Here is a 25,729-nt window from a genome sequence, read left to right as displayed (position 1 = left end):
TTGGATGATCAGCCATGATTGTATTGAATGGCGGAGCAGGCTCAAAGGGTCGAATGGCCTACCCCCTGCTCCTATTTTCTATGTTTCTATTAGCAGCAAAGATTGAGGCAGCAGTTGGCCAATTCAGAGCTGCAGCTGAGATAATCAGGTCAGCTGTCTTGGAGTCTTAAGAACAGTGGATTGTTTCTGAATTTGATTGCATAAGCATGTTGGTGATAGAATTATTGCCAATCCAGCATTGTGTTTTTTTCTAAAGTACTGATGGCATACACTTGCTTAATATCTCAGATTAGTTCGGAGCAGTGGTTTCTGAAATTTTCTGAGTGGGGGAGTTCCTGCTAGTATTGACACACTTCAGGGAACTCCCTTCCTAATTTCTGAAACACCGTGCCAGCAAGCAAAGAACATAAGAACTAGGAGAACACGACCATCATTGTAGAAAACATTTTAATTAAATGCAACAAAATTAACATGCTAATATGTCAACAAATACAGAAAATTCAGAAATCAGTAGTCCCCTTGGAACTTCTCAAAGACCCCAGCTTGAAAACCTGTGGTTTTGAGAAAAACACTTTTGTTGCTGAAGACAGGCAGGCATTATCTGATAGGATAATTCAGACTACTGGCAGGTCTGGGAAACTTGTCTCCCTAGTCCAACCAATTTTGTATGTTTTCAACTCCTGCACTGTGATGCTGATAAAAATACTATAATAAATGTACTCAACTCACTGTAGTATTGACTCTAAGTTAAAGTCACAACTTAAAGTAAATAAAAACCCCTTTTCGTTTAGTTTTAATTTTCTTCTGCCTCCTTGTTCCCACTAGCTTGAAGATGGTAGAAATGCTGAGTATATTTCTGTTTTGAAAATGATTGGGTGGTACCCTGGGTCCACCTTTTTCATTTTAGACCTTGGGCGGGATTTTGCAATGCCAGTAGCAACAACGCAATTAGTGTTTGTTGTGACTCGACTTTCGAGAGGTTCTGCAACCTCTGGCATGCATAGTGCACTAATCTGAAAGTTGCAGAGGGCCAACCAACACAACTTCCGAGGGTTCACTACATCAAGCGCCAGCCGAGGAACCAGTGCGAATTTTGGGTCAATTGCCCTCAAATTCTGAATTAATTACACTTTTAAATTTTACACTTGTATTTTCAGGCCAAAGGTGCCTCCTCTCAATTCGCCAATACTTAAAGATGAGACCAATCCCATTTTAAAAGTTAAACTGGATTTTTTAACATTTCTTAACATGAAAAAGTAGTGACTTTATAGCATGATTTATCAGACTTTGTAAATATCATTTTTTTAAATGGTTTATCTGATCAAAATAATTTTGATAAATCTGTTTACATTTTAATGTTGTAAAATTAATTATGTCTACTAAAAATGTGATTTTTTTTTTTCAACACTTGTTTAATGGGATTTTCCAACACCTTTTTACTGCAGCAGCCTTTTTTTTTTACCAGTTTTTGTGGTGCAGTGACTGTAAGCCACTCCCACATCTGTTTTTGTCTAAACTAGCACATGCTGCTGGTCCTCACTGCAGCCCATGGCGAAAAGGAATCCTCCCTAAAGCCAGCCAAAATTCTCACCACGAGGATCACGTGAAGACTTGGTCGTCAGCAGTGAGTGCTGCCGCTGACTGCAGAATCCAGGCCTTTGATTAAATTAAGCCCAGATTGATGGGCTGAAAGATGCTTCCTGCTGGTGGCTAGCTGAAATTTGGGCAGTCCCTATTGTCACGCACACAAGGGGCTGGATTTTATGCAGGAAGCGGGCTCCCAGCGGCAGGCTGAAAATGTCGGGGGACCCCTTTCTCTGTATTTATTCTGACCCCCGAAGTGATCCTCTGGTCTTCTGGGGTCAAAGTTAAAGGAGTCTGGATCCCCACTCCTTTAAACACTTAATAGGGATGGGGATCCCGCCACCAAGAGCTGTGGGCCAATCACAGGAGGGGGGAGTGGGGGTGGTGGGTATTTGGCCCACAGTGAGAAGGGTTCCTGGGTTTGGGGTGTGTGCAGCGGTTCTCGGCCGGAGGAGGTGGGGATCCTCCGTGGGCCATGAATTGCCCACAAAGGAGGGCCCATCACTTCTCGCCCCCCCCCCCCCCCGCCCCCAAGCCCACAGGAAGGGCGCCTTGTTTTCTAAGGGGTCCTCCCAGTGGTGGTGGGAAGAGGCCTTTAATTGACCATCAGTAGGCCTCTTAAGGGTCTCAATTGTCCTCTGGGCGGGAAGGCCGATGTCAGCTTATCCCGTACCCGGGAGAATCAGGTCCAGCAATCATGGCATCTGGTTCCGTGGCAGCTGCTGCCACTCCGATTCTCCAGCACGCGTGCTGCCGTGGATCCCAACATCGGGCTGGGAACAAAATCCAGACCAAGAAGTGTGATGATACAAATTATGGACTAAATGGAGTTATTAAAAACTGACTTTGTCTTTTAAAAAAAAATGAACCTTTCTTTTAAAAAGTGAACAATGCTGCAAAATGGCTGCCGAAGGAGAAAAAAGGGCTTGGCCTTTGTATATTCAAACTGTCTGACAGGGTCAAAGGAAAATCTTCAAAGTTAAGAGGTGTCAATTGCACCCATCCTAAAACATTCCAGTATTGAATGTCGTCTTCTGAAACAAAGAAGGTGCGAAGTCGCCACATCCTGGGCCATTGCGCGATCACCATGGGGAACAGACCAACGCATCTCTTAACAGGAGGTGAGAAGTAACAGTTTTATCTTAAAAAAGACAGCCTAGAAAGAGACACTCCAGAAACGAGATAGCAGAAAAGCAGCATCCAGAAGCTTGCTTCTAGCAAACCAGAAGGCACGTATCTGCTGTAGAATCCTACATCTACACGAGACGGCAGTGAACTTGAAGTGATCCACTGACTTCAACTGAACTTTCAACCAAGAGAGAAATCTACAATCACCTCAGGCCTGCAGCCCACAAGAACTCAATTTCCAAGAGAATTCAATAGGTTTACCGTGACCTCCTCCCTGCCCACCCACCACACTTATAATCGCTTTCCCCTTCTCCCTCTCTATCTGTTGTGTGCGCGTGTGCGTGCGCGAGTGGATGAGATTGTGACAATTTCAGGATAAGGCGTACTGATCAATAAACAATTGATTTTCCGTTTTTAGACCTACAAGAAAACCTGTCGCTGTCTGTGTACTTGACAAATAAAACACCAAGGGGTTAAACCCTAATAACAAAAGACACTTGCTGAGGTCACTTGGGGAGTTGAACAGTGGGAAGCACCCAAATCGCACCATGTGGTTGTAGCAATATCCAGTTCTGAGTCACCATGGGGCCATAGCAGAAAATCATCTGAAAAACTTAGCATCAATTGACAATAATCATGGAAGCTCACTTAGACCACAGGCTAGATGGTGTGGAAAATTTAAAAATGCCACTTTGGTGCAATTGGTGATGCAGTTCTAAGGTGCATTATTAGAGCAGATTGTCGGGAGCTTTACTTTTCATCTCACTGGTCTCAGGCATGATACCGTCAATGCTGCCTGAAATGGAACTTCTTGTTCTGACCAGCAATGACATCCTTTGCTTTGAACAGAAAAAGAAAGCATTTGATTGGCCAAAAATGACTAAGAGCTTCTTTTTGACTATTTTAATGACACAGAACTCAAAATTAACATTGGGCCCAATTTCGCTTCTGTGTAAGTTTTGAGTGGACCTATATTGTCAGTCTTTGACACATTTCCCCATAATGAAAAGGAGGGAGTGCTGATGAATCGGTAAACTTGTTGGAGGATTTCAAAGGAGTAAACTCTGTGGTGTGCAATGGATTTATATTTACCACAGCTCCAGTGTGCTATGTATTTTAAGTTTAATTGCTGGAAAATGCTGAATTTTATTAAACTTCACTCCAAGACTTGGAACACATCAACTAGTGTAGTAATGGCAGTGGCTATCATTTTTGCACATGCTATTCTTTGAATGAGATGTTAAATTAAGTTTTACCTTAACAAGAAGAGCAGGGAATTCTTAAATCTTCCCTCAACCAAAACCGTCAAAAGCAGATTAATCATTCATTTCATTGCAGTTTGTGGGATTTTGCTGTATGCAAAATGGCTATCGCATGCCTGAAAAGTAGTCACTGCGCCTTAGAGTAGTTAATTGTATGTTAAGTACCGTGAGGCATTATGGAAAGATATGATTAGTTCCTGTTTCAGTGCAAGTTTTTCTTTTCTTCTGATGTACTTCTGAATGGTCACTAGGTGGTGCTATTGATACTGTTCTTTTAAAACTGAAGGTTGTTTTGAGGTAAAATTTTGCTGAGGCTGTAAGGAGAGCTCTTATAAGTCTGTAGTACTTAGGAGTGTACTCATCAGACAATACACAATGTAGCATATTAAAATGATATCACAAGAGGCACTTATCCAGTATTTCTTCTTTGTGTAAAACACACACTTGAAGTGGTCTCTAGATTAAATAATGAAAGTATTTCAACAGGCTGACAGCGCTTCGTTAAGTCATTTTGATATTCATTTCTTATCTGGTTTCCATCTAACAATTGCTAGTTTATAATAATATGCAGTTGTACTGTAATCAGTAGAAGACGCTTTGCTTTGTTTCTTCAGTAAATATCTTTTTTCCCAGTCATGAGACCAGTAAACTCCCCGATCTAGAGCTATTTTAAAACAAATAAAATTATTAAAAATAAAATTATGCATTGAGAAGAGCACATGGTTATGGATATGTTTAGGGACATAATATTTTCTGGGTTTGGGTAGCTGTTTTGAATTTTTTTATACATTCGAGCTACAATATGCTGAGGCTGTTGTAATAGGCAGTGAAATGAAACACGTTATCACTGTGGTTTGAATCATGAAAGCTTGCCACTCTAGTGTGACATTCGCTCTATTCACCCTTCAAATAAATTGCCAAAAACAGGCTAATACCATCTCCACAAAGTACACTTGTCTGTGTTGTGGTAGAATAAAGCAGTGTAGTTTGTTTCAAGAATATTATATCTTTGGGATTGAGGTAACATAACCCACTTGAGCTTTGGTTTTGTATGATCAGTTTGTTTTTCATCAAGTGGATTTTTGATGTGCACATATCCCTTGCTAGGTTTGAACCTCCAGGTCAAGCTCCCTGCAAGGTTTCTAGTCTGCCCGACATGAATTGCATAATCCTCTTGTAGGGATGCAACCCATTTACCCAAGTTTAGAGAACTTGAATGCAGGTTAGCAGAGGCAAGGATCTGGGATCCCCATGTGTACCCAGGGGAACTGCTGGAGTTTACCTAGCTTAAAACCACGCATACCAGAACTGCCATCATGCTGCTTGTCCAACTAATACTAGCATATCTGTTGGGGCACTGGCTTGCAAGCCTATCTGGAGTTGAATGCAAAGAATTATTGTTTCCCCGGTTGGTTTATTCCTCCAGGTGCCATGAGTAAGGTATTCTTGGGCTACTGAGCCTACCACGGCGGGTTGATTTAGTTCCATCACTAGGCATGTCACCTTAGGTTACCTTGACCTCAGAGACCTTACCAACTTTCCCACAGGAGCTTCACAATTGGTTTGTCATGAGACAGCTCCTCACAACAGGTCTGTGCCCTTGATGGATGGAAAGCTACTCGTAAGCTGCATATTTATAAAAAAAATTTTATGCGTTCATTCATGGGATGTGGGTGTCGCTGGCAAGGGCAACATTTGTTGCATATTGCAAGTCGCCCTTGAGAAGACGGTGGTGAACTGCCTTCTTGAACTGCTGCAGTCAATAGCCATAAACCAGTTAGCCCTCGTGCAATGTTGTGGCGAACCATCCTGTACTCAGTTTTGGTGACCAAATTTAATTGGATTACTTTCTGCTTTGAAACATGAACGCTTTTTGAACTTTTGATAAAGACTAGTGCATTAAATTCAGACAGACTGGTTGAAGAAAAAATCTTTGTGCATGCAGCCTATTTATTGGCAGAAATTGAAGATGTATATTGTTTGTAAATAGTATGGCACCATTTGGATTAAAAATAGTTGTTGGTAGTTTGGCCCTTTAATGAAAATGAAAAGTTTGTGTTTGTTGGCTGTTCACATATTCAGCTTAAAGGGTACAATAAGTTCTTAAGATCTATTTTGTATGAATTGATGTATTGTGCAGGTGCTGAGTATTAAGTTTTATGGGCAGCACTATGTTGTATCCTGGTAAAATCACCATAATCCATATATAGAAAGATTCAGGATTAAGAGAGCTGATGATTAATAGTTCTAAAAGTACTTATAGGTTGTTGCTGGGCAACATAAGAGTGTTCAAATAGAAGTTCAGAAAATAAATTCAACAATAATGGACTGTGATAAAGAGGTGTGGTAGCTATATTTAGCAGTGTACTTAAAAGCAGTTTGTTTTCACATACAGACCTTGAGCTTGTGCTTCTAGATTAAAAATGTGGGTTTGTAGTTATTTTTTAAGTGTGCATCTAAAATAAATGTCATTGTTTTTAGAGCCCTTAATTGGATGCAAAAATGGAACAATATTAAAGGCATTAATTCTTTCAGGACTCTGGCCCATATTCGATGAATAGACAAATGTGTTGAATAATTGATATAATTCTTCAATTATTATATACTGAGATCTATTTAAATAACCAGATCTCCTGTGGCATTGTTCACCAAATTGGAATATGTGGTATTTTACTGCAGGGCTATTCTATCATGTAACCCAAAATTCATTAGTAAATAACATATAATTAATATCCTGTGACATGGTTCATGGACCAAAAGAAACTCGCTCTTCCTGTAGTACATAATCTAGGCTGACAGTCCAGTGCAGAACTAAGGCAATGCTGAAATGTCAGGATGTTGTCGTTTGTAGGAGCCATTAAACTGAGGCATTGTCCAGTGGCTCAAGTGAATGGTGAAAACCCTTTGACATTACTTGAAGAGCAAGGAATTTTCCCAGTGCCTTGGTCAGCAATCCTCTCTAAACCAGTACCACCAATAACGCCTCAAATTAACTGCTCAATTCTGTGCTGGTTAAGCAGGAGCACTGCTGAATTGAACTCTAACCAAAGTTGAAGAAAATTTGTCCTGGCAGTACAGATTTCAGTAATAGGTAAGTTTAGGTTGTATGAACTCGGCTAATTACCGGCCAATCCGTTTCCTCTCAATCATCAGCAAAATAATGGAAGGTATCATCAATAATGCTATCAAGCAGCACTTACTCAGCAATAACCTGCTCACTGATGCTCAGTTTGGGTTCTGCCAGGGCCACTTGGCTCCAGACTTCATCACAGCCTTGGTCGTAACATGGACAAAGAAGCTGAATTCTGGAGGTAAGGTGAGAGTGAGTGCCTTTGACTGAGTGTAGCATCAAGGAGTCCTTGTAAAATTGAAGTCAATGGGAATCAGGGCGGAAAACTTTCACTGGTTGGAGTCATACCTAGCACAAAAGAAGTTGATTGTGTTTGTTGGAGGCCAGTCATCTCGGCCCCAGAACATCACTGCAGGAGTTCCTCCGGGTAGTGCCCTAGGCCCAGCCATCTTCAGTTCATTCATCAGTGACCTTCCCTCCATCATAAAATCAAACGATGGAAATGTTCGCTGGTGATTGCACAGTCTGCAGTTCCATTTGCAACTCTTCAAATAATGAAGTCCACGCCCACATGCAGCAAAACCTGGACAACAATTAGGCTTGGGATGCTACGTGGAATAACCTGGAATGTCAAGGTCTAACCACCTCTCCATGACATTCAATGGCATTACCTTCGCTGATTTCTCCCAAGATCAACATCCTAGGAGGTCACCATTGACCAGAAATTTAACTGAATAAACCATATAAATACTGTGACTACAAGAGCAGGTCAGAGGCTGGGTATTCTGTGTCAAGTCATTCCCCCCCTCCCCAAAACCTTTCCACCATCTACAAGTACAAGTCATGAGTGTGATAGAATACACTCCACTTACATGAATGAGCGTAGCTCCAACAACACTGAAGAAGCTCGATGCCATCCAGGACAAAGCAGCCCACTTGATTGATAGCCCATCCACCATGTTGATCGTTCACTCCCTCCACCACCAGTGTATCGTGACCACCTTGTGTACCATCTACAAGATGCACTGTAGCAACTTGCCAAGGCATCTCCCAAACCCACGATCTCTGCCACCTGGAAGAACAAGAGCAGCAGGTGCATCGGAGTACCACCAAGTTTCCCTCCAAGTCACACATTATTCTGACTTGGAATTATATCACCGTTCCTTCATCATTACTGGGTCAAAATCTTGGATCTCTCTCTATCGAACAGCACTGTGGGTGTACCTACACCACAAGGACTGCAGTAGTTCAAGAAACATAGAAAATAGGAGCAGGAGTAGGCCATTCGGCCTTTCGAGCCTGCTCCACCATTCATTATTATCATGGCTGATCATCCAATTCAGTAACCTGTTCCCGCTTTCGCCCCATACCCTTTGATCCCTTTAGACCCAAGAGCTATATCTAACTCCTTCTTGAAAACATACAGTGTTTTGGCCTTAACTGCTTTCTGTGGTAGCGAATTCCACAGGCTCACCACTCTGGGTGAAGAAATTTCTCCTCATCTCTGTCCTGAAAGGTTTACCCCGTATCCTTTCGACTATGACCCCTGGTTCTGGACTCCCCCACCATCGGGAACATCCTTCCTGCATCTACCCTGTCAAGTCCTGTTCGAATTGTATGGGTTTCTATGAGATCCCCCCTCACTCTTCTGAACTCCAGCGAATATAATCCTAACCGACTCAATCTCTCTTCATATGTCAGTCCCGCTCTCAACCAACCTTCTCAAGGGCAATTGAGATAGGCAATAAATGCTGGCCTTACCAGCAATGCCAGTCTTCCAAGAACAAATAAAAAAAAATCAAGGCTTCAACTTATTCAGCAGTGGAGAGTGAGGTTTTGCAACACAAAGTGGCAGCTTCTTATTTGACAGACTGCAAACTGAGATCTAGCATCCTTTTGAATCAAGGTAGTATTGGTAGAAAAGCTTAGGTAAACACTGCAAGTTGTTAAAACCAAATACTCCTGTTCCAGGGAAAAGGAAAGACCTCTGCAGAGGCAAGATGTTGTAGAAATATCTTGGGTAAAATAAGTCAGTTTTTGGCGAAGATTAGTGATTTCTATTGAGAATTATTTCATCTTGCTATGTTAGGACTACATTCTTCAGTTACTGAGAAGATGGCTACTGACTATGCCTTCAAAAGGTATTTTCAGTGTTAACTTGCTGGTTGTTCATTAAGTATCTGATTTATGGTTTGGTTGTTCATTGTTATTTACTGGTTGCTCATTAGTACTTTTCTGACCAGATTTCAAATGTCACCTCCTTGTGTGACTGTAAGGCATGGGAAAAACTTTTGGCAACATAACTGTGTGTAATTCAAGGCTGTAGAAATCTAAGTATAAAATTAAGCAACCAATGTGGAATGTGTGTTCATTATGAAGAATCGTAGAGTCATTTATGGCACAGAAGGAGACCATTGGGCTGATCGAGTCCATGACAGTTCTCCACTGAGCTATGCAGTTAGTCAAACTATCCCTGGCTCGAACCCCGTGGCCCTGCAAGTCTGTTTCTCTCAGGTGGCCACCCACTTCTTCTTGAAGTCATTGATCGTCTCCGCTTCCACCAACCTTGTGGGCAGCGAGCTCCAGTCATTACCACCTGCTTCGTTTTTTTAAAAAAAGTGCTTCTTCATATCCCCCTGTATCTTTTGCCCAAAACTTTCAATCTTTCAATCTTAATCAAGAATCATTACAAGCTACTATTAAATAATATGTTGAAATCCTTTACTAATCTGTAAATAACTAATTATAATCTCCAGTGTATATTTTTCTAGAGAAGTAGTTTTTTTTCAATATTCCTATGTAATTTTGTATACTGATGTTTGATTAACATGGTTTTGCTTAGAACCTCTGAGCAGGTGCAGAGGGGATTTACTGAAATGGTGCCAGGGACAAGGGACTTCAGTTATGTGAAGAGACTAGAGAAACTAGAATTAGCAAAATCCAAATACTGCAGATGCTGGAAATCTGAAATAAAAACAGAAAATGCTGGAAATACTCTGCAGGTCAGGCAGCATCTGTGGAGAGAGAAACAGAGTTAATGGGCTGAATTTTATGGGCCTTTCGGAGGCAGCGGGGAGGGAGGTTGCGGAGCCCCATAAAACTGCAATGGGAGGCAGGGGCTGGAGGGCCAGTCGCCTTCCCATCACAACATAATTTTGTTGGGGCAGGATAGGCCGAAGACGGCCTTGCTGCCCGAATTGAACCCTTAGATGGTCTATTACTGGCCACTTAAGGGCCTTTTCCTGCTGCCAATGGGATGTAACCAGCAATGGATAGGGCCTCTGCCACGTGGGGCGGTTGCCCAGTAAAACAAGGCAACCTTCCTGTGGGCTTGGTCGGGGGTGGGGGAGAATGGGTGGGAGTAGGTGGGTGAGCCGCTGCCTCCATCATCCTGGGCAATCTGTGGCCCACAGAGGGCCCCTGCTGGGGAAAAACTCCACATCCCTGAAGCCAACCCTTGCCGGTGCCAGCCAGTCCAGCCCTTGCAACCCTGCCACACTTACCATCGGTCTGGGCGCCATCATTGGGCCTGGGTCCAAGGCCTTTTGCAGTACCGGCAGTGGCCACCACTCCCAGTGGCCACTGCTGATACAATTGAGCTGCCAGCCTTCTGATTGGCTGGCAGCTCTTGGAGGTGAAATCCCCATCCTTAAAGGGATAGGGATACCGGTGCCAGGTACTTAGGTGCCTGAGCACTGGAAGATTAATATCGGGGTCGGGGGAGGGGTGGGGGAAGAGTCTCCGAAAGGCCAAGGCCTTTCCCTTTGCCTTTTCGGCCCAGTGCCAGGAGCCCTGGGTTTTGATGACTCGTTGTACAGGAATTCATGAGACTTGTGCGCTGTGTCGCGAGTCTCCCTGGGATGTATGCCACTGCCCGGTAACCTGGACAGCTTGGCGCCCTCTCCATTGGCCGACAGCTGTCGAGGTGCCTCAAGCTCATCCTCATCCTCTGAGGAGGTGGCACACTCATTATGGTCCTCCAACTCCACCGCTGCTCCCCTCTGGACGCCAGGTTGTGCAAACTGCAGCAGACAGTGATGTGGGATACCCTTGAGGGGGCCATATTGCAGGGCTCCCGCATGATCTATCAAGGCATCAAAGTCTCATCTTCAAAAGGTCAATGCCCTGCTTGATGGTGGTCCTTGTAGTGATATAGCAGCAGTTGTATTTGTCCTCTGCCTGTGTGTTGGGGTTATGTACAGGTGTCAGCAGCCATGGCCTCATTGGAGACCCCATCTCCCCCTGGATCCAGCCACAAAGGCATTCCAGTGGCCTGAAGAGCTGAGGCACTTGGGACTGTCAAATGATGAACGCATCATGGCAACTTCCTAGAAACCTCGCTTACACCTCCAGGCTCTGCTTACGGTGGTTGCAGACGACCTGAACATTCATCGAGTGGAGCCCTTTGCTGTTTAGAAAGGTGACTGGCTGCTCTGAGGGAGCCTTGATGTCTACCTGAGTGCAATCACCAATCCCCACCACCCCCCAATCCCAGTACTTGAGGGAGTCCATCTGTAGCCCTAAAGCCGACTGCCCTCTCAGCCTGACTGGCTTGATTAGTGGTAAACCTGATGTATTAGTTGGCTCGACGTTACGTGCCATGTGTCACTCCCTTTATGCAGCTATGGGCCACTGACTGAGAGATCCCACATATATCTCCAGTCAATTCCTGGAGTGAACCATAGGCAAAAAGTTGAGCGCCACCATCACCTTCACTGCAACAGGTGTCCATTACATCCCAATGGCCTCAAATCCTGCTCTAGCATTCCAGCCGGTCTGCTACCATCTGCCCGGAGAGACGCAGTCTTTGGAGACTGGTGCTCAGACATCTCCATGAAGCTGAGCCTCTGATGGTATGTCCTTCCAGGTGGCCTTTTGCGACCATGAGGGGGCCTTCTTATCCCCACTCTCCCTCCTGGTCCATGTCCCATCGCTTCCTTAAGCCGCTGGAGTTCCCCTGGACACTGCATAGCTGCTCGATGTGGCAGCTTCCCCATCTCTGCCACTCTCCTCCTCACTGGAGGATTCAAACTCTGAATGCAGAGCTCCCATTGGCAAATGAAGTCTCTCGAGCACCTCATCCTACCTTCAGTTGTTGCAGTGGACCTGGGCCACACTCTTCCACAAACAGCCCTTCACTCTGTCTCACCCTCTGCACTGCCTCCAAACTTGCTAATCTCTGACTCTTCGCCACACAGCCTGCCTGTTTCAGCACACAACTGCAAGTAATGGTTGCCACTTCCCTTCACCACTCATGTGCTGCTGAGCTTTCGGAGGCGAACCGCTGATGCTTCGTGTGCCCCTTGCAAAATCGCAAATTGCTGGAAAAAGCACTGTCAGTTGGCCTTAATTGCCTGCCCACTGCCGTTCAGCATGAGACTAATCTGTCTGGCCATCCGCATCTGGGAAGTTTGACTGGCGGTGGGACAATGTTGAGGAGCAGGCCTGAAGCAGCCCCACATATTTACCAGCCCATCTGCCTTCGATCCTGCTGCGTGGTAAAATTCTGCCGTAACATGGGAATTTTCTAAATACCTGATGAGGAAAAATTTGCAGGATTATGGGGAAAAGGCAAGAGAGTGGAGCTAATTGGATAGTTCTTTCAAAGTACTGTCACACGCACAGTTGGCCAAATGGTCTCCTTATGCCTGTATGATTCTATAATGAGCTTAACGTTTAGGACTTGAAAAGACTATCTGGACAGTCTCAAAAACGAATGCACTTCAGTTGCTCAATTCAGTGTGCTCTTTAAAATTTTCCACGTTGTCTCCCTCTTGAGTAGTCCATTCCACACCTTCAGCACCTTCTGGTTAAACTGTCTAGACCTCTTCCCTCTTCTGAGCTTGAGCCTATGCTTGTTAATTCTGGAGTTTGTCACAATCCCAAACATATTGAGTTTAAATTAATCTTTCCTTTTTAAAAAAAATTTTGATTATTTAAATAATTCTGAGCATTTCCTTTATCAGAATAAACAATTCCAGGCTCTTCAACTTCAATAAAAACAGAAAATGCTGGAAATACTCAGCAGGTCAGACAGGCAACATCTCTGGAGAGAGAAACAGAGTTGACGTTTCAGGTCTGCGACCTTTCACCTTCAATTTCTCGTAGCTAGCTCAGTGACTTGAACTAATTATTGATTTTGTGGCCATTTTGCACTGAATCTAATGCTTGGATATCTTTTTTTGTACTTCAGTGACCAGAGTGATGCATTGCTCCAGGTGTGGCTGAGCTGTAAAACTTGCAGTGGGCAATGTTATTGACATGATGCACCCTAAGATTTGGTTAGCTTATCTTACTGTTGCTGTACGTACTACTGTTGGGTTCAGGTGGGCTAATGACTGATACTGTGAAATCTCTCTAGAGCCATTTAGGTTATATTCTCATTGTTTGTATGTTCCTTGTCCCATTATTTTGCATTTGTTCATGTTAAATGCCATTTGTTGCTCATCAGCACAGCTCCCACCTGTCCAAATACCTTTCATGTTTAGTTTGTGTCACTAATTTGTTATCTGCACATTTACACAGATCTGTTCCCGTGTCCAACTGTAAATCACTTATATATGGTATGGCCCCAACACTGATACTTGTGGCACCCTGCTGTTAGCCCTTGCCACAGCGATGTAGTTCTGTTCACGGTCCATCCTTTGCTTTCTCTGATTTAGACAATCTTCAATCCCCCTTGGAAGTTTTCCTTTATCCCATGACTTCCTGTCTTGTGGGATAACTGCTGAAATCTAAGTATATCACAGATGCAAAATTTCTGATGTCAACAAACTGGTTGTTTCCAAGAAGATCTCCAGTCGATTTATCAGGCAAGACTCTCATCCATGCTGATTCCTTTACCAAGCTATGCCTATCTAGGTGTTTCATTATCTCCTCTTTCACAAAGCCTTCCAATACAAGAGCTGTTAGCTTCACTGTTTTGTAGTTTCCCCTATGCCCCTTCTTCAAAATTGTTGCTTTTCAATCCTTGGGCACTACTTCCTAATCGTTATGATTCTTTGAAGATGTGATAGATTTTGCTGGCCGCTTCTGTAAGTACCCTTGCATGAAATCCATCTAGGCCTGATGCTTTGTCTTTTTTCACTTCCTAAGCCCGTCAGTAGATATTTTTATCTGACTTCTAGTTATTTTAGAAAATAATATGGATTGAACTTTGGCAAATATTGTGGGGTTGGGGGTGTGAGGAGGTAGGTTTTTCAAAAAAATCTGCTTAGTTTTGGGTGGGAGTTGGTCTCAAATGGGAAGGCAGGGAAAGGCCAGGTCCAGGCATGGGAAACAAAGCTCAGTCGAGGGAGGGCATCGACAAATAGCTGCTCAATTGAAGGGGAGGGGGGTTCAAATGGCCAAAGTGATGCTGATAATGGGTGATGGGGCATGGTTATAATTAGTGCCCTTTAGTTCAAGTTCAAATAGTTTTTGGTATGTAAAAGTTTTTTTCTACTTGATTTGGTAAAACAGTAAGTAACCGTTAAATATTATATACACTACAGCCTCAATTACATGTGTACTTGAGTATCTGTGATAATTTTCACAGATAATGGAAGTTCTGTAGGAACCGTGTTCTGCTTCTGCTGACAAGATCGGCTGGGGCTGGAAGGATTTTTCTTTTCAAGTTGATTGAAAATAACGGAGTGTAAGTAGAGCCAAATAGAAGAACTTGCTTTGCTCCCCTAAACACCTGATCAGTGCACTTCTCTCATTGATCCCCAGGAATCTGATCCAGCTGCTACCACTGCCATCTGATTCCTTGTACAAAGTGTTCTTCCTGCCTTCCATCTGTTTTCAAATCTGTTATGTCTTGAAAATAACACAAAGATTTGAAAAGAAATCGTATGCCAGAGGCTCCTCTGTTACCCGGATTCATATGCTTCTCAGTCTCTGTGCTGTATGTTGCCGTCCACCAGTCACCCAACTCCTGTGAAATTCTCCTGGCTCATGGGATGCCTGAGATTTCTTCTATACCTGTGTTTTAAAACCAGTTGAGCAATGAAAGGGAATTCATTGCAAAAAAAAATTGCAGATGTTTGAGGGGGAGAAAAACAAACACAATCACAAAATGACGGAAAAGATTTTCCAATATGCCTGTCTCCATGCCACTTCATCTGCAGTAACATTATTGATAGTATTGACTTCAAGTGTATTAATAGCACATGAATATATTAACGGTTGAGCCAATGGATTAAAGGTTTTATTTTGCAATTTTACTTGGACAATAAATTATTTTTGTGTTCTTGTTGAATCATGGTTCATGAATCATGTAATCTATAGAAATATTTCATGCTCCAGTACAGTAGTTAGTAATTGCATCATGCATTTAATATTTCACAAAGGGGTTGAATTTTATGCCACCCCAAAGAGCGGGATGGTGGTTGGCGGGGAAGGTTGCGTAAAATGGAGCAGGAGGCTCCGGGTGCCTTTCCCGACCCATTCCTGCCTCTGCCGCCACTTTGGCTTGGGGCCACACTACGTAATCAAGGTCCTTAAGTGGCCGCCTAAGGGCCTTTGCCTCCCTCCATGCGGGATTTTGCGCATGGCAAGTGGACGCCCTAGACCCGAGAGAAGCTGCCTGACAAAAGCAGGCTGCTCTCTAACGTCTCTGGGGGACCCTCATGATCGGGCACCCTGTGCCTGATGGAGGGCCATCCCGCTACCCCAACCACCCCCAACACGCCCTCCGTCCCCCAACCGACCACCTTGCGTCGCCGGGGCCCGACTGACTATCCGCGACGAGGCAACCAAAACTTACCTTTGCTCCAGGCTCCCCGACATCTCTTCACACTCGGTTGTAATCCCAACAATGGCCACCGCTCCCTGTGGCGCTGCTAGGACTAAGAGCTGTCAGCCCCCTGATTGGCCAGCAGCTCTGTTAGGCGGCCGTTCCTACCTCAAGCGGGTGAAAGTCCCGCCTCATGCCAATTGAAGCCCGTCGACCCGCAAAATGCGTGTCAGATCTCCAGGCTAAGTGGAAGCGGGTTCTCCACTGACTTTTCAGTCAGTGGCCAGTTCCTGTCTGTCTTGGGTAAAATTCAGGCCAAGGTTTTAGGTGAACATGTGCTGATTCACTGCTTCAGACTACAGCATGTAAAAAATAAATTAATCGACGAGGGATTTTAAAAGAACTATCGAACTAAGTGGAAAAGTATCTCTTATGACTGACTCATTCTCACAATCTGACCAGAGGCATTTAATTAATCCTCAACTTATGCATGGATGCAGAAGATGTGGGCAGGGTTTTAAATAAGTTTTTGTCTCTGTCTTCACAAAGGAGAGGGATGATGCAGACATTGTAGTAAAAGAGGAGTAGTGTGAAATATTAGATACAATAAGCATAATGAGAAAGGAAGTACTAGAGGGTCTGACATCCTTGAAGGTGGCTAAATCGCCAGGGCTGGATGAATTGCATCCCAGGTTGTTAAAGGAAGCCAGGGAGGAAATAGCAGATGCGCTGAGGATCATCTTCAAATCCTCACTGGATACGGGCGAGGTGCCAGAGGATTGGAGGTTTGCAAACGTTATACCATTGTTTAAAAAGGGTGTGAGGGATAGGCCAAATAATTATAGACTGGTCAGTCTGACCTTGGTGTTGGTAAATTATTAGAATCAACTCTGAGAGACAGGATAAACTGCCAGTTTGAAAGGCACGGATTTGTTAAGGGAAGGTCATGTCTTACTAACTTGATTGAGTTTTTTGAGGAAGTAACAAGGAGGATTGATGAGGGTAGTGCAGTGGATGTGGTCTGCATGGATTTTAGTAAGGCATTTGACATGGCAGACTGGTTTGAAAAATGAAAGCCCATGGGATACAGGGAAATGTGGCAGGTTGGATCCAAAATTGGTTCAGTGACAGGAAACAAAGGGTAGTAGTGGACGGATGTTTTTGCGAATGGAAAGCGGTTTCCAGTGGCGTTCCACAAGGCTCAGTGTTGGGTCCTTTGCTGTTTGTGGTATATATTAATGATTTGGGCTTAAGTGTGCAAGGCATGATTGGGAAATTTGCTGATGACACAAAAATTGTCTGTGTAGTTGATAGTGAAGAGGATCACTGTAGACTCCAGAATGATATCAATGGTTTGGTTGAGTGGGCGAAAAAGTGGCAAATGGAATTCAATTCAGGAAAGTGTGAGGTAATGCATTTGGGGAGGGAAAACTAAGCAGGGGAAGACACAATAAACGGGAGAATATTGAGAGGGGCAACAGAAGTGAGAGACCTTGGGATGCATGTCCACAGGTCCCTGAAGGTGGCAGGACAAGTAGATAGAGGGGTGAAGAAGGCATATGGTTTGCTTTCCTTTATTGGCTGAGGTATATAATACAAAAGCAGGGATGTCATGCTCGAACTGTATAAAACGCTGGTTAGGCCACAGCTGGAGTATTGCATACAGTTCTGGTCACCACATTACCAGGAAGCACATAAATTGCTTTGGAGAGAGTACAGAGAAGATTTATAAGAATGTTGCCAGGGCTCGAAAGTTGCAGCTATGAGGAAAGATTGGATCGGTTGGGGTTGTTTTCCTTAGAACAGAGGAGGCTGAGGGCTGACTTAATTGAGGTGTACAAAATTTTGAGGGGCCTAGATAGAGTAGACAGGAAGGACCTGTTCCCCTTAGCGGAGAGGTCAGTTACCAGGGGGCACAGATTTGAGGTGATGGGTAGAAGTATTAGAGGGGACATGAGGAAAAACATTTTCACTCAGAGGGTGGTGGGTGTCTGGAATTCACTGCCAGGAACAGTGGTGGAAGCAGAAACCCTCCAGTTTCTGGTACCTGGACGTGCACCTGAGGTTTTGTAACCTGCAAGGCTACGGACTAGGTGCTGGAAGATGGGATTAGATTGGGTGTCTAGTTTTTTCGGCCGGCGCAGGCATGATGGGCTGAATGGCGGCCTCCTGTGCCATAATTTTTCTACAATTCAGTACGATAACCTTTCTGAAACTCTTTTAAAAATTTAAAGCATAAACCATTATTTTTAGTAACAGGAAATATGAAATTAGCAAGTGTGTTTCTGGATTGAAATTTGATTTTTATGTCTGAATTCAAGGAGTCAACTTCCAGTCACCCTCCCCTTTGTTCACTCACTCGCATGTGCTCTCTCTCTCTTCCTGCACCTCCCCTCTGCTCCCCCAAAACACCACCATGTTACTTATTTTAAAAATGTTGCCATGAATTTATTAGATAGTCACTTGATCACAGCAGGCATTCATACATCATTTTTTCGGATGGGAAACTATAAGATGATGCATTTGGTTTTCAGCACTTCTTCTGTCACTACCCCTCGCCCACCCCACCCCACCCCAACCACTATTGCTTATGGAGGGAAGCCACTATTTTGTGCCCAAGGATGTGGGGTTGGGAACATTTTAATCAAAGACAAGGCCTTTTCTTTATTCTTTATAGATACAGTATACTGAACCTTAAAAAGATTTGAAATTTTATCTCTGACTTCTACCATTATAAATTATGTCTTCTGTAAGTTTACGTCACTGCCTTTTTTTTGTTAATGTGATGATGGCAAGCTGTTTTCTTGAAATTGAAAGTACTGGGACCTTGGGAGATTATATTGGTTGGTGGGAGGTGAATTTATCTTTGGAGAGATGCATCTAATCAATGGTTGGACATCTAGGGCTGAATTCTGTTTTTTTTTAAGTTTACTTTGTGCAGTTCGGGGCAAAAGGAGGCAACTCTGCAATTTCAGTTATTGCGCAGGTGGGGTGGGGGGGGGGTGGCAGGGGGGGAAGGTGGTGGCGTGGAAACGGGCCAAACATTTATTTTGAGTGTAGTTGGGGATGGAACACGGGGTCAACTGTCATCTGTCAATGCGGGCCTGGCAACCCTTTAAATACGGCGCCAGCGCCTGTGCAGAAACATGCGACGCTGTTGATGGTGTCGACGAGGCCGCCCTGCCAGGTGATTGGGGGGACGGCCGCCCTGCATATTATAATGAGCAACTGCTCGCTAGATCGCATGGCATGATGCAGGTCGCCATTTTTTCTCCTGCTGCTACTCCCAGCAGCGGGAAAATAAAATCTAGCCCCTAATCTATGAATGCATTTGCTTGTAGTGCATAATAATGCTTTTCATTAACTCAAGGTTTTTTTCCCTATTTCTTTTATAGAAAGGGCGAGTCAACAGTGCTAAAAGCTCACACAGGAACCATACGAAGTGTTCAGTTCTCCAGTGATGGACAATCATTGGTTACAGCTTCTGATGACAAAACCATCAAAGTTTGGGCAGTTCACCGGCAGAAGTTTCTTTTTTCTCTGAGCCAGCACATAAATTGGGTTCGGTGTGCCAAGTAAGTGCTTAAGTAGTAGTCGTAATACTGTACATAGGGGAAGCAGGAAATGGTTAGGTTTGCATTCCCCAAATGGTGCATATCTTTTGATGCATAGGCAAATGTAACATCCCTATTCAAGAAAAGAGGGAGACAGAAAGCAGGAAACTATAGGCCAGTTAGCCTAGCATCTGTCATTGGGAGAATGCTAGAATCCATTATTATGGAAGTGGTAGCAGGACATTTGGAAAATTATAATACAGGAGGCAGGGTCAACATGCGTTTATGTAAGGGAAATCGTGTTTGGCAAGTTTTTAAGAGTTCTTTAAGGGTGTAACAAGCAGGTTGGGTAAAGGGGAGCCAGTGTATTTGGATTTCCAAAAGGCATATGATAAAGTGCCACATAAAAGGTTACCACACAAGCTAATATCTCATGGTATTGGGGGTAATATATTAGTATGGATAGAGGATTGGCTAATTAACAGGAAACAGTTGGGATAAATGGGGCATTTTCAAGTTGGCAAACTGTAACTAGTGGAGTGCCCAGGGATCAGTTCTGGGACCTCAACTATTTACAACCTATATTAACTACCTGAATGAAGGGACTGAGTGTATTGTACGCAAATTTGCTAACAATACAAAGACAGGTAAGAAAGCAATTTGTGAGGAGTACACAAAGAGACTGCAAAGGGATCTAGATAGGTTGTGAGTGGGCAAAAATTTAGCAGTTGGAGTATAATGTGAGAAAATGTGAGGTTGTCCACTTTTCGCGAAGAATACAAAAGTAGAATATTATTTACATGGAGAGAGTCTGAAAAATGCTGTGATACAGAGGGATCTGGGTCTCCTTGTACCTGAATCTCTCAAAGCATGTAGGTACAGAAATTAGGAAGGCAAATGGGATGTTAGCCTTTATTGCAAGGGGGATGGAATATAAAGTTAGGGAAGTCTTGCTACAACTGTACAAGGCATTGGTGAGACCGCACCTAGAGTACTGCATACAGTTTTGGTCTCCTTATTTAGGGAGATTTGTACTTACATTGGAAGCAGTTCAGGGAAGGTTCACTAGGTTGGTTCCTGGGATGAAGGGGTTGTCTTAAGAGGAAAGATTGAGCAGATTGGGCCCATACTCACTCATTGGAATTTAGAAGAATTAGAGGTGATCTTATTGAAACATTTAAGATTCTGAGGGGGATTGACAGGGTAAATGCTGAGAGAGGGAATCTAGAACTATGGGTCACAGTTTCAGAATAAGGGGTCTCCAATTTAAGATGGAGATGAGGAATTTCTTCTCTGAGGGTCATCAACCTTTGGAATCCTCTTCCGCAGAGAGCAGTCATGGCTGGGTCATCGAATATATTCAAGGCAGAGATAGAGATTTTTGATCTTCAAGGGAGTCGAGGGTTATGGGGGGGCGGAAAGGAAAGTGGAGTTAAGGCCACAATCAGATCAGCAATGATCTTATTGAATGCTGGAGCAGGTTGAGTGGTGGCTGGGAATTAGATACTTCCTCATTTTGTAATTTAACTGTATTTTTTGTTTTTAAATTCTAGATTTTCTCCAGATGGACGGCTCATTGTTTCTGCCAGTGATGATAAAACAATTAAAATTTGGGATAAAGCTACTAGAGAATGTATACATTCATTTTATGAACATGGAGGGTGAGATTTTTAGTTGCGTATATTTGTAAATAATACATTTTCAGTGAATTAATAATTGAATAATTGCTACCTGTATTGCTTGCACAGTGGTGATGTGGTGTAGGTTTGAACCCATGATTTTCCTGCATGCCAAATTCCTGATCTCAACTGTGCTGTTGAGCTGATACAGGATGTGGAGCTTCCTCTGAAAGAATGTACTTGCTGTACATTCTAACATATGATATATTTCCATTGTGTATCTTTTTGCTGCGATACTCTGGGGTTAAAAAAGATTTGTTTAAAGAAGCAAGCCAGACTGGGGCAAAAACTAGAAATGCTGGAATCACTCAGCAGGTCTGGCAGCATCTGTGGAAAGAGAAGCAGAGTTAACGTTTCGGGTCAGTGACCCTTCTTCGGAACTCAGACTGGGGACTGTGGACTTCACTATACCAGTACATTTATTGCTAGGGGTAAACTAGCTGGTGTGACATTAGTTAGCTTATATGTGTTAATTGTGGTCCATTACAAAACTCTTTATTTGCTTTGTCACCTGCTGATGGTCCTTCAAGATTTTAAAAAATGTAATCAGATGATAAGTGGATTTAAGTTTGACCTTTATTAACAGTTTATTGCCAGTTGTATTTGAATTTTTGATTTCCTTTGGCTGCATGGGGAATAGGCAAGGGATCATGGTTGTTATTTTATTTATTCTGGGAGGATAATTATGTTTGGCAAAAGGTTAATGAGATTGCTTTAAATTACTGAGATGAGTTTAGTCTGTATTAACAATGCAAGTCCAGCAACATCACGCCATTCAGTGCATTTGATGGGGGAGCCAGACAACGATATACCAGGCTGGGTGCATAAAATGGCAGCCGCCCGGCAGGGGATCCACGCTGCTGCGATTCTGCGGCAGGTGGCCACTTAGCATATTCATGGCGGCTGCCCTCCCCCTCTCCCCAACCACGTGGCAGGGGTGGCCTCAGCTGTGCCGTTCACGGCGTCACCTGTTGAAGGAGCAGGTGCTGGCGCCATGTTTAAAAGGCTGCCAGCCCTGTGTACAGCACAACAAAATGCAGAGTTCACCCCTTCCCCACCTCGGTGGCACCAGGTTTCCCTGGACTGGAAAGTGAAGGCACGTGAGTGCCGCACATCACGCTGAACATCGGGAACTGAAGGCAAGATCGCTATGGGTTACATCTTAATTCACACAAAGATGTATTTTAAATATGTAAACTCAGGTCCCGTCGCAGAGCAGTGGAGGGACCGCCAAGGAGCTTCTTCGCCGCCGGGAACATTGGGCCCAACAATAAAGGCGCGGATTCAGTGGCTGCCGCTCCAATTTTTCAGCCCCCCGACACTGAAACCAATGCCGGGCTGCGAACAAAATCCAGCCCACTGTTTTCGTGCAGCTTGCGGGGTAACGTTGCATTTTGGAGAGCAACTTATGGATTTTCACAAGAAATGCTGGAACCACTCAGCAGGTCTGGCAGCATCTGTGGAAAGAGAAGCAGAGTTAACGTTTCGGGTCAGTGACCCTTCTTCGGAACCCGAAGATAGGCAGGAAAGGCTCCTTGGATCGGTGGGGGGGCGACCCCTCCAGCTGGCTCATTGGAGCTGCAGTGTGCTTTCCTGACTGTGGCTCCCTCTTTGGGGAAAGGAGCCTCTGGCTCTGAAGGGCCCCCAGACTGCTGCAGGGAAGCTGCCTCCATTAAGCTGGCGGCATCCGCACACGGCAAGGGCTGCTCTAAAATCCCTCTTCCCCCCCCCCCCCCCACCCTGCCAAACAAACTGGGGCCTTAATTATGTAAATTGTCTGCCCGTCTCCCATGGTTTGGGCAGCTGATCTGCTTTTCCTGCCTGCCCCCAAGTTACCTGGCAGCGGGAATGCATCAAGGAGCAGTCCCGGCATGGCTCTCTGCTATTTTTCTGGTCCCCCACACCCCACCCTACCATTCCAAGCCTGCCACTTTGGCACCGGGAAAGTTCAGCACATTGTTTTAACCAGTTCCCAACCAGTTAAATCTCTCTCTAACTTTGTGTTCCCACCAACTACCATGATACTTTTGTTACAGATTAGTTCAGTTGTTCTGCACTGTTGTTACCCAATGGAGACAAAAGAAAATAGTTTTGCTGTACTAACTTTCCCTCTGAGTAAAGTGAGAGGAATAAAGAAACTAAAAGTTACTTCCTTTCCTCCCTAAAGGTTTGTTAATTATGTAGATTTTCATCCTAATGGAACATGTATTGCAGCAGCAGGAACAGACAACACTGTGAAAGTTTGGGACATTCGTATGAATAAGCTTCTTCAACATTATCGAGGTAAGTAGATAGCATTCTATGTTTTGCATTGAAGGCAAATTGAGTTGAGATAGTGAGTATCTTAAGTGGGTTTATAATAGTTAACAGCCTTGAGGCAAATGGCATCTTTAAATGAATTTTCTGATACCTATTATTGTTTTTAATTAATTTGAGGGGTTGGGAGCTGAAAATGAGTTTACAGTTATTGTCTTGTGTATTGCAACATTAGATACCTTTTGTCCAGTTCCACAAATTCTTCTACTTTAATTACTTTCATGGTAAAGCTCCAATTTGTAGGTTGCGCAGTCTTTGTGCATGGAAAATACCTTTTATGGTCATCTAACAGGAAGGACTTTCCAATGATCCATACAAATTTTGAAGAGTCATCTTAAATTAACTGAAATTAATGATCTTGAATTCCTGTTGTGCCTATAGATTGAAAGTAAATGACTAATGACAGCAAAAAAATTTTTTGTTACGTGAACTTTTAGAAAATTCTACATTCAGGAGTAAAAGATTACTTGAAAAAGGTATTTCGGGCATACGCGAGACAGTCAAAAGTCATGTTGAGATGTGGCACAAGGGTGCTCGAAGCAAGTTACATAGGATATAGTGCCTTTGGTGAATACCCAGTGTATATGTATGTGTCTAAGCAGAAAAGAGTTGCAGGATAAAGGGATGTTTATGGAGGCGTGTTGATCACAGTGGCTGATGCATTTCAAAATGCATTTTAACTTTTTTATTCATTCATTGGATGTGAGCATTGCTGGCTAGGCCAGCATTTGTTGCTCATCCCTAATTGTCCTTGAGAAGGTGGTGAGCTGCCTTCTTGAACCGCTGCAGTCCATGTGGGGTAGGTACACCCACAGTGCTGTTAGGAAGGGAGTTCTAAGAATTTGACCCAGCGACAGTGAAGGAACGACGATATAGTTCCAAGCCAGGATGGTGTGTGGCTTAGAGGGGAACTTGTAGGTGGTGGTATTCCTATGCATCTTCTGCCCTTGTTCTGCTACCTGGTAGAGGTCATGGCTTTAGAAGGTGCTTTCTAAGGAGCCTTGATGCATTGCTCCAGTACATCTTGTAGATGGTACACGCTGCTGCCACTGTATCGGTGATGTAGGGAGTGCATGTTTATGGACGGGGTGTCAGTCAAGTGGGCTGCTTTGTCCTGGATGGTGTTGAGCTTCTTGAGTGTTGTTGGAGCTGCACTCATCCAGGCAAGTGGAGAGTATTCCATCACACTCTTGACTTGTGCTTTGTAGATGGTGGACAGGCTTTGGGGAGTCAGGAGGTGAGTTACCCGCTGCAGGATTCCTAGCCTCTGACCTGCTCTTGTAGCCATGATATTTATATGGCTACTCCAATTCAGTTTCTGGTCAATGGTCACCCCCAGGATGTTGATTGTGGGGGATTCAGCGATTGTAATGTCATTGAATGTCAAGGGGAGATGATTAGATTCTGTCTTGTTGGAGATGGTCGTTGCCTGGCACTTGTGTGGTGCAAATGTTACTTGACACTTATCAGCCCAAACCTGGCTATTGTCGAGGTTTGGCTGCATTTCTACACTGACTGCTTCACTATCTGAGGAGTCATGAATGGTGCTGAACATTGTACAATCATCAGCAAACATACCCACTTCTGACCTTATGCTTGATGGAAGATCATTGATGAAGCAGCTGAAGATGGTTGGGCCTAGGGCACTACCCTGAGGAACTCCTGCAGTGATGTCCTGCAGCTGAGATGATTGACCTCCAACAACCACAAGGATATTCCTTTGTGCTGGGTATGACTGCAATCAGCGGAGAGTTTTCCCCCTGATTCCTATTGACTCCAGTTTTGCTAGGGCTCCTTGATGCCAAATCAGTCAAATGCTGACTTGATGTCAAGGGCAGTCACTCTCACCTCACCTCTTGAGTTCAGCTCTTTTGTCCATGTTTCAGCCAAGGCTGTAATGAAGTCAGGAGCTGAGTGGCTGTGGCGGAACCCAAACTGAGCATCACTGAGCAGTTTATTGCTAAGTAAGTGCCGCTTGATAGCACTGTCGACGTCACCTTCCATCACTTTACTGATGATCGAGAGTAGACTGATGGGGCGGTAATTGTCCCGGTTGGATTTGTCTTTTTTTTGTGTACAGGACATGCCTCAACAATTTTCCACATTGCCAGGTAGATGTCAGTGTTGTAGCTGTGTTGGAATAGCTTGGCTAGGTGCACAGAAAGTTCTGGACTACAGGTCTGCAGTACTATTGCCGGAATGTCAGGGCCCATAGCCTTTGCAGTATCCAGTACCTTCAGTCGTTTCTTGATATCACGCAGAGTGAATCGAATTGGCTGAAGACTGGCATCTATGATGCTGGGGACTTCAGGAGGAGGCAGAGATGGATCATCCACTCGGCACTTCTGGCTGAAGATTGTTGCAAATGCTTCAACCTTATCTTTTGCACTGATGTGCTGTGCTCCCCCATCATTGAG

The 25,729-nt window shown here is 44.0% G+C and overlaps 1 protein-coding gene across 5 annotated transcripts in view; it reads left to right on the top strand.

Annotated features, from left to right (window-relative positions):
• LOC137380151 (POC1 centriolar protein homolog A-like) overlaps positions 1-25,729 on the top strand; it is a 149,208-nt gene that overhangs the window by 21,574 nt on the left and 101,905 nt on the right. For 4 of the 5 annotated variants that reach the window (XM_068051870.1, XM_068051868.1, XM_068051866.1 and 1 more), the window contains 3 exons: positions 19,159-19,338; positions 20,871-20,978; positions 23,164-23,279. In XM_068051870.1, the coding sequence (XP_067907971.1) occupies positions 19,159-19,338; positions 20,871-20,978; positions 23,164-23,279 (404 nt within the window). Of the gene's footprint in view, positions 1-13,057; positions 13,121-13,237; positions 13,371-19,158; positions 19,339-20,870; positions 20,979-23,163; positions 23,280-25,729 lie in introns of those variants that run through there. The other variant, XM_068051869.1, reaches the window with a different exon arrangement.

This window comes from Heterodontus francisci, chromosome 19 (genome assembly GCF_036365525.1).
Source record: "Heterodontus francisci isolate sHetFra1 chromosome 19, sHetFra1.hap1, whole genome shotgun sequence".
Classification (NCBI taxonomy): domain Eukaryota; kingdom Metazoa; phylum Chordata; class Chondrichthyes; order Heterodontiformes; family Heterodontidae; genus Heterodontus; species Heterodontus francisci.
The sequence above is the reverse complement of the archived record's forward strand: the minus strand, read 5'-3'. Positions and strand labels throughout refer to the sequence as shown.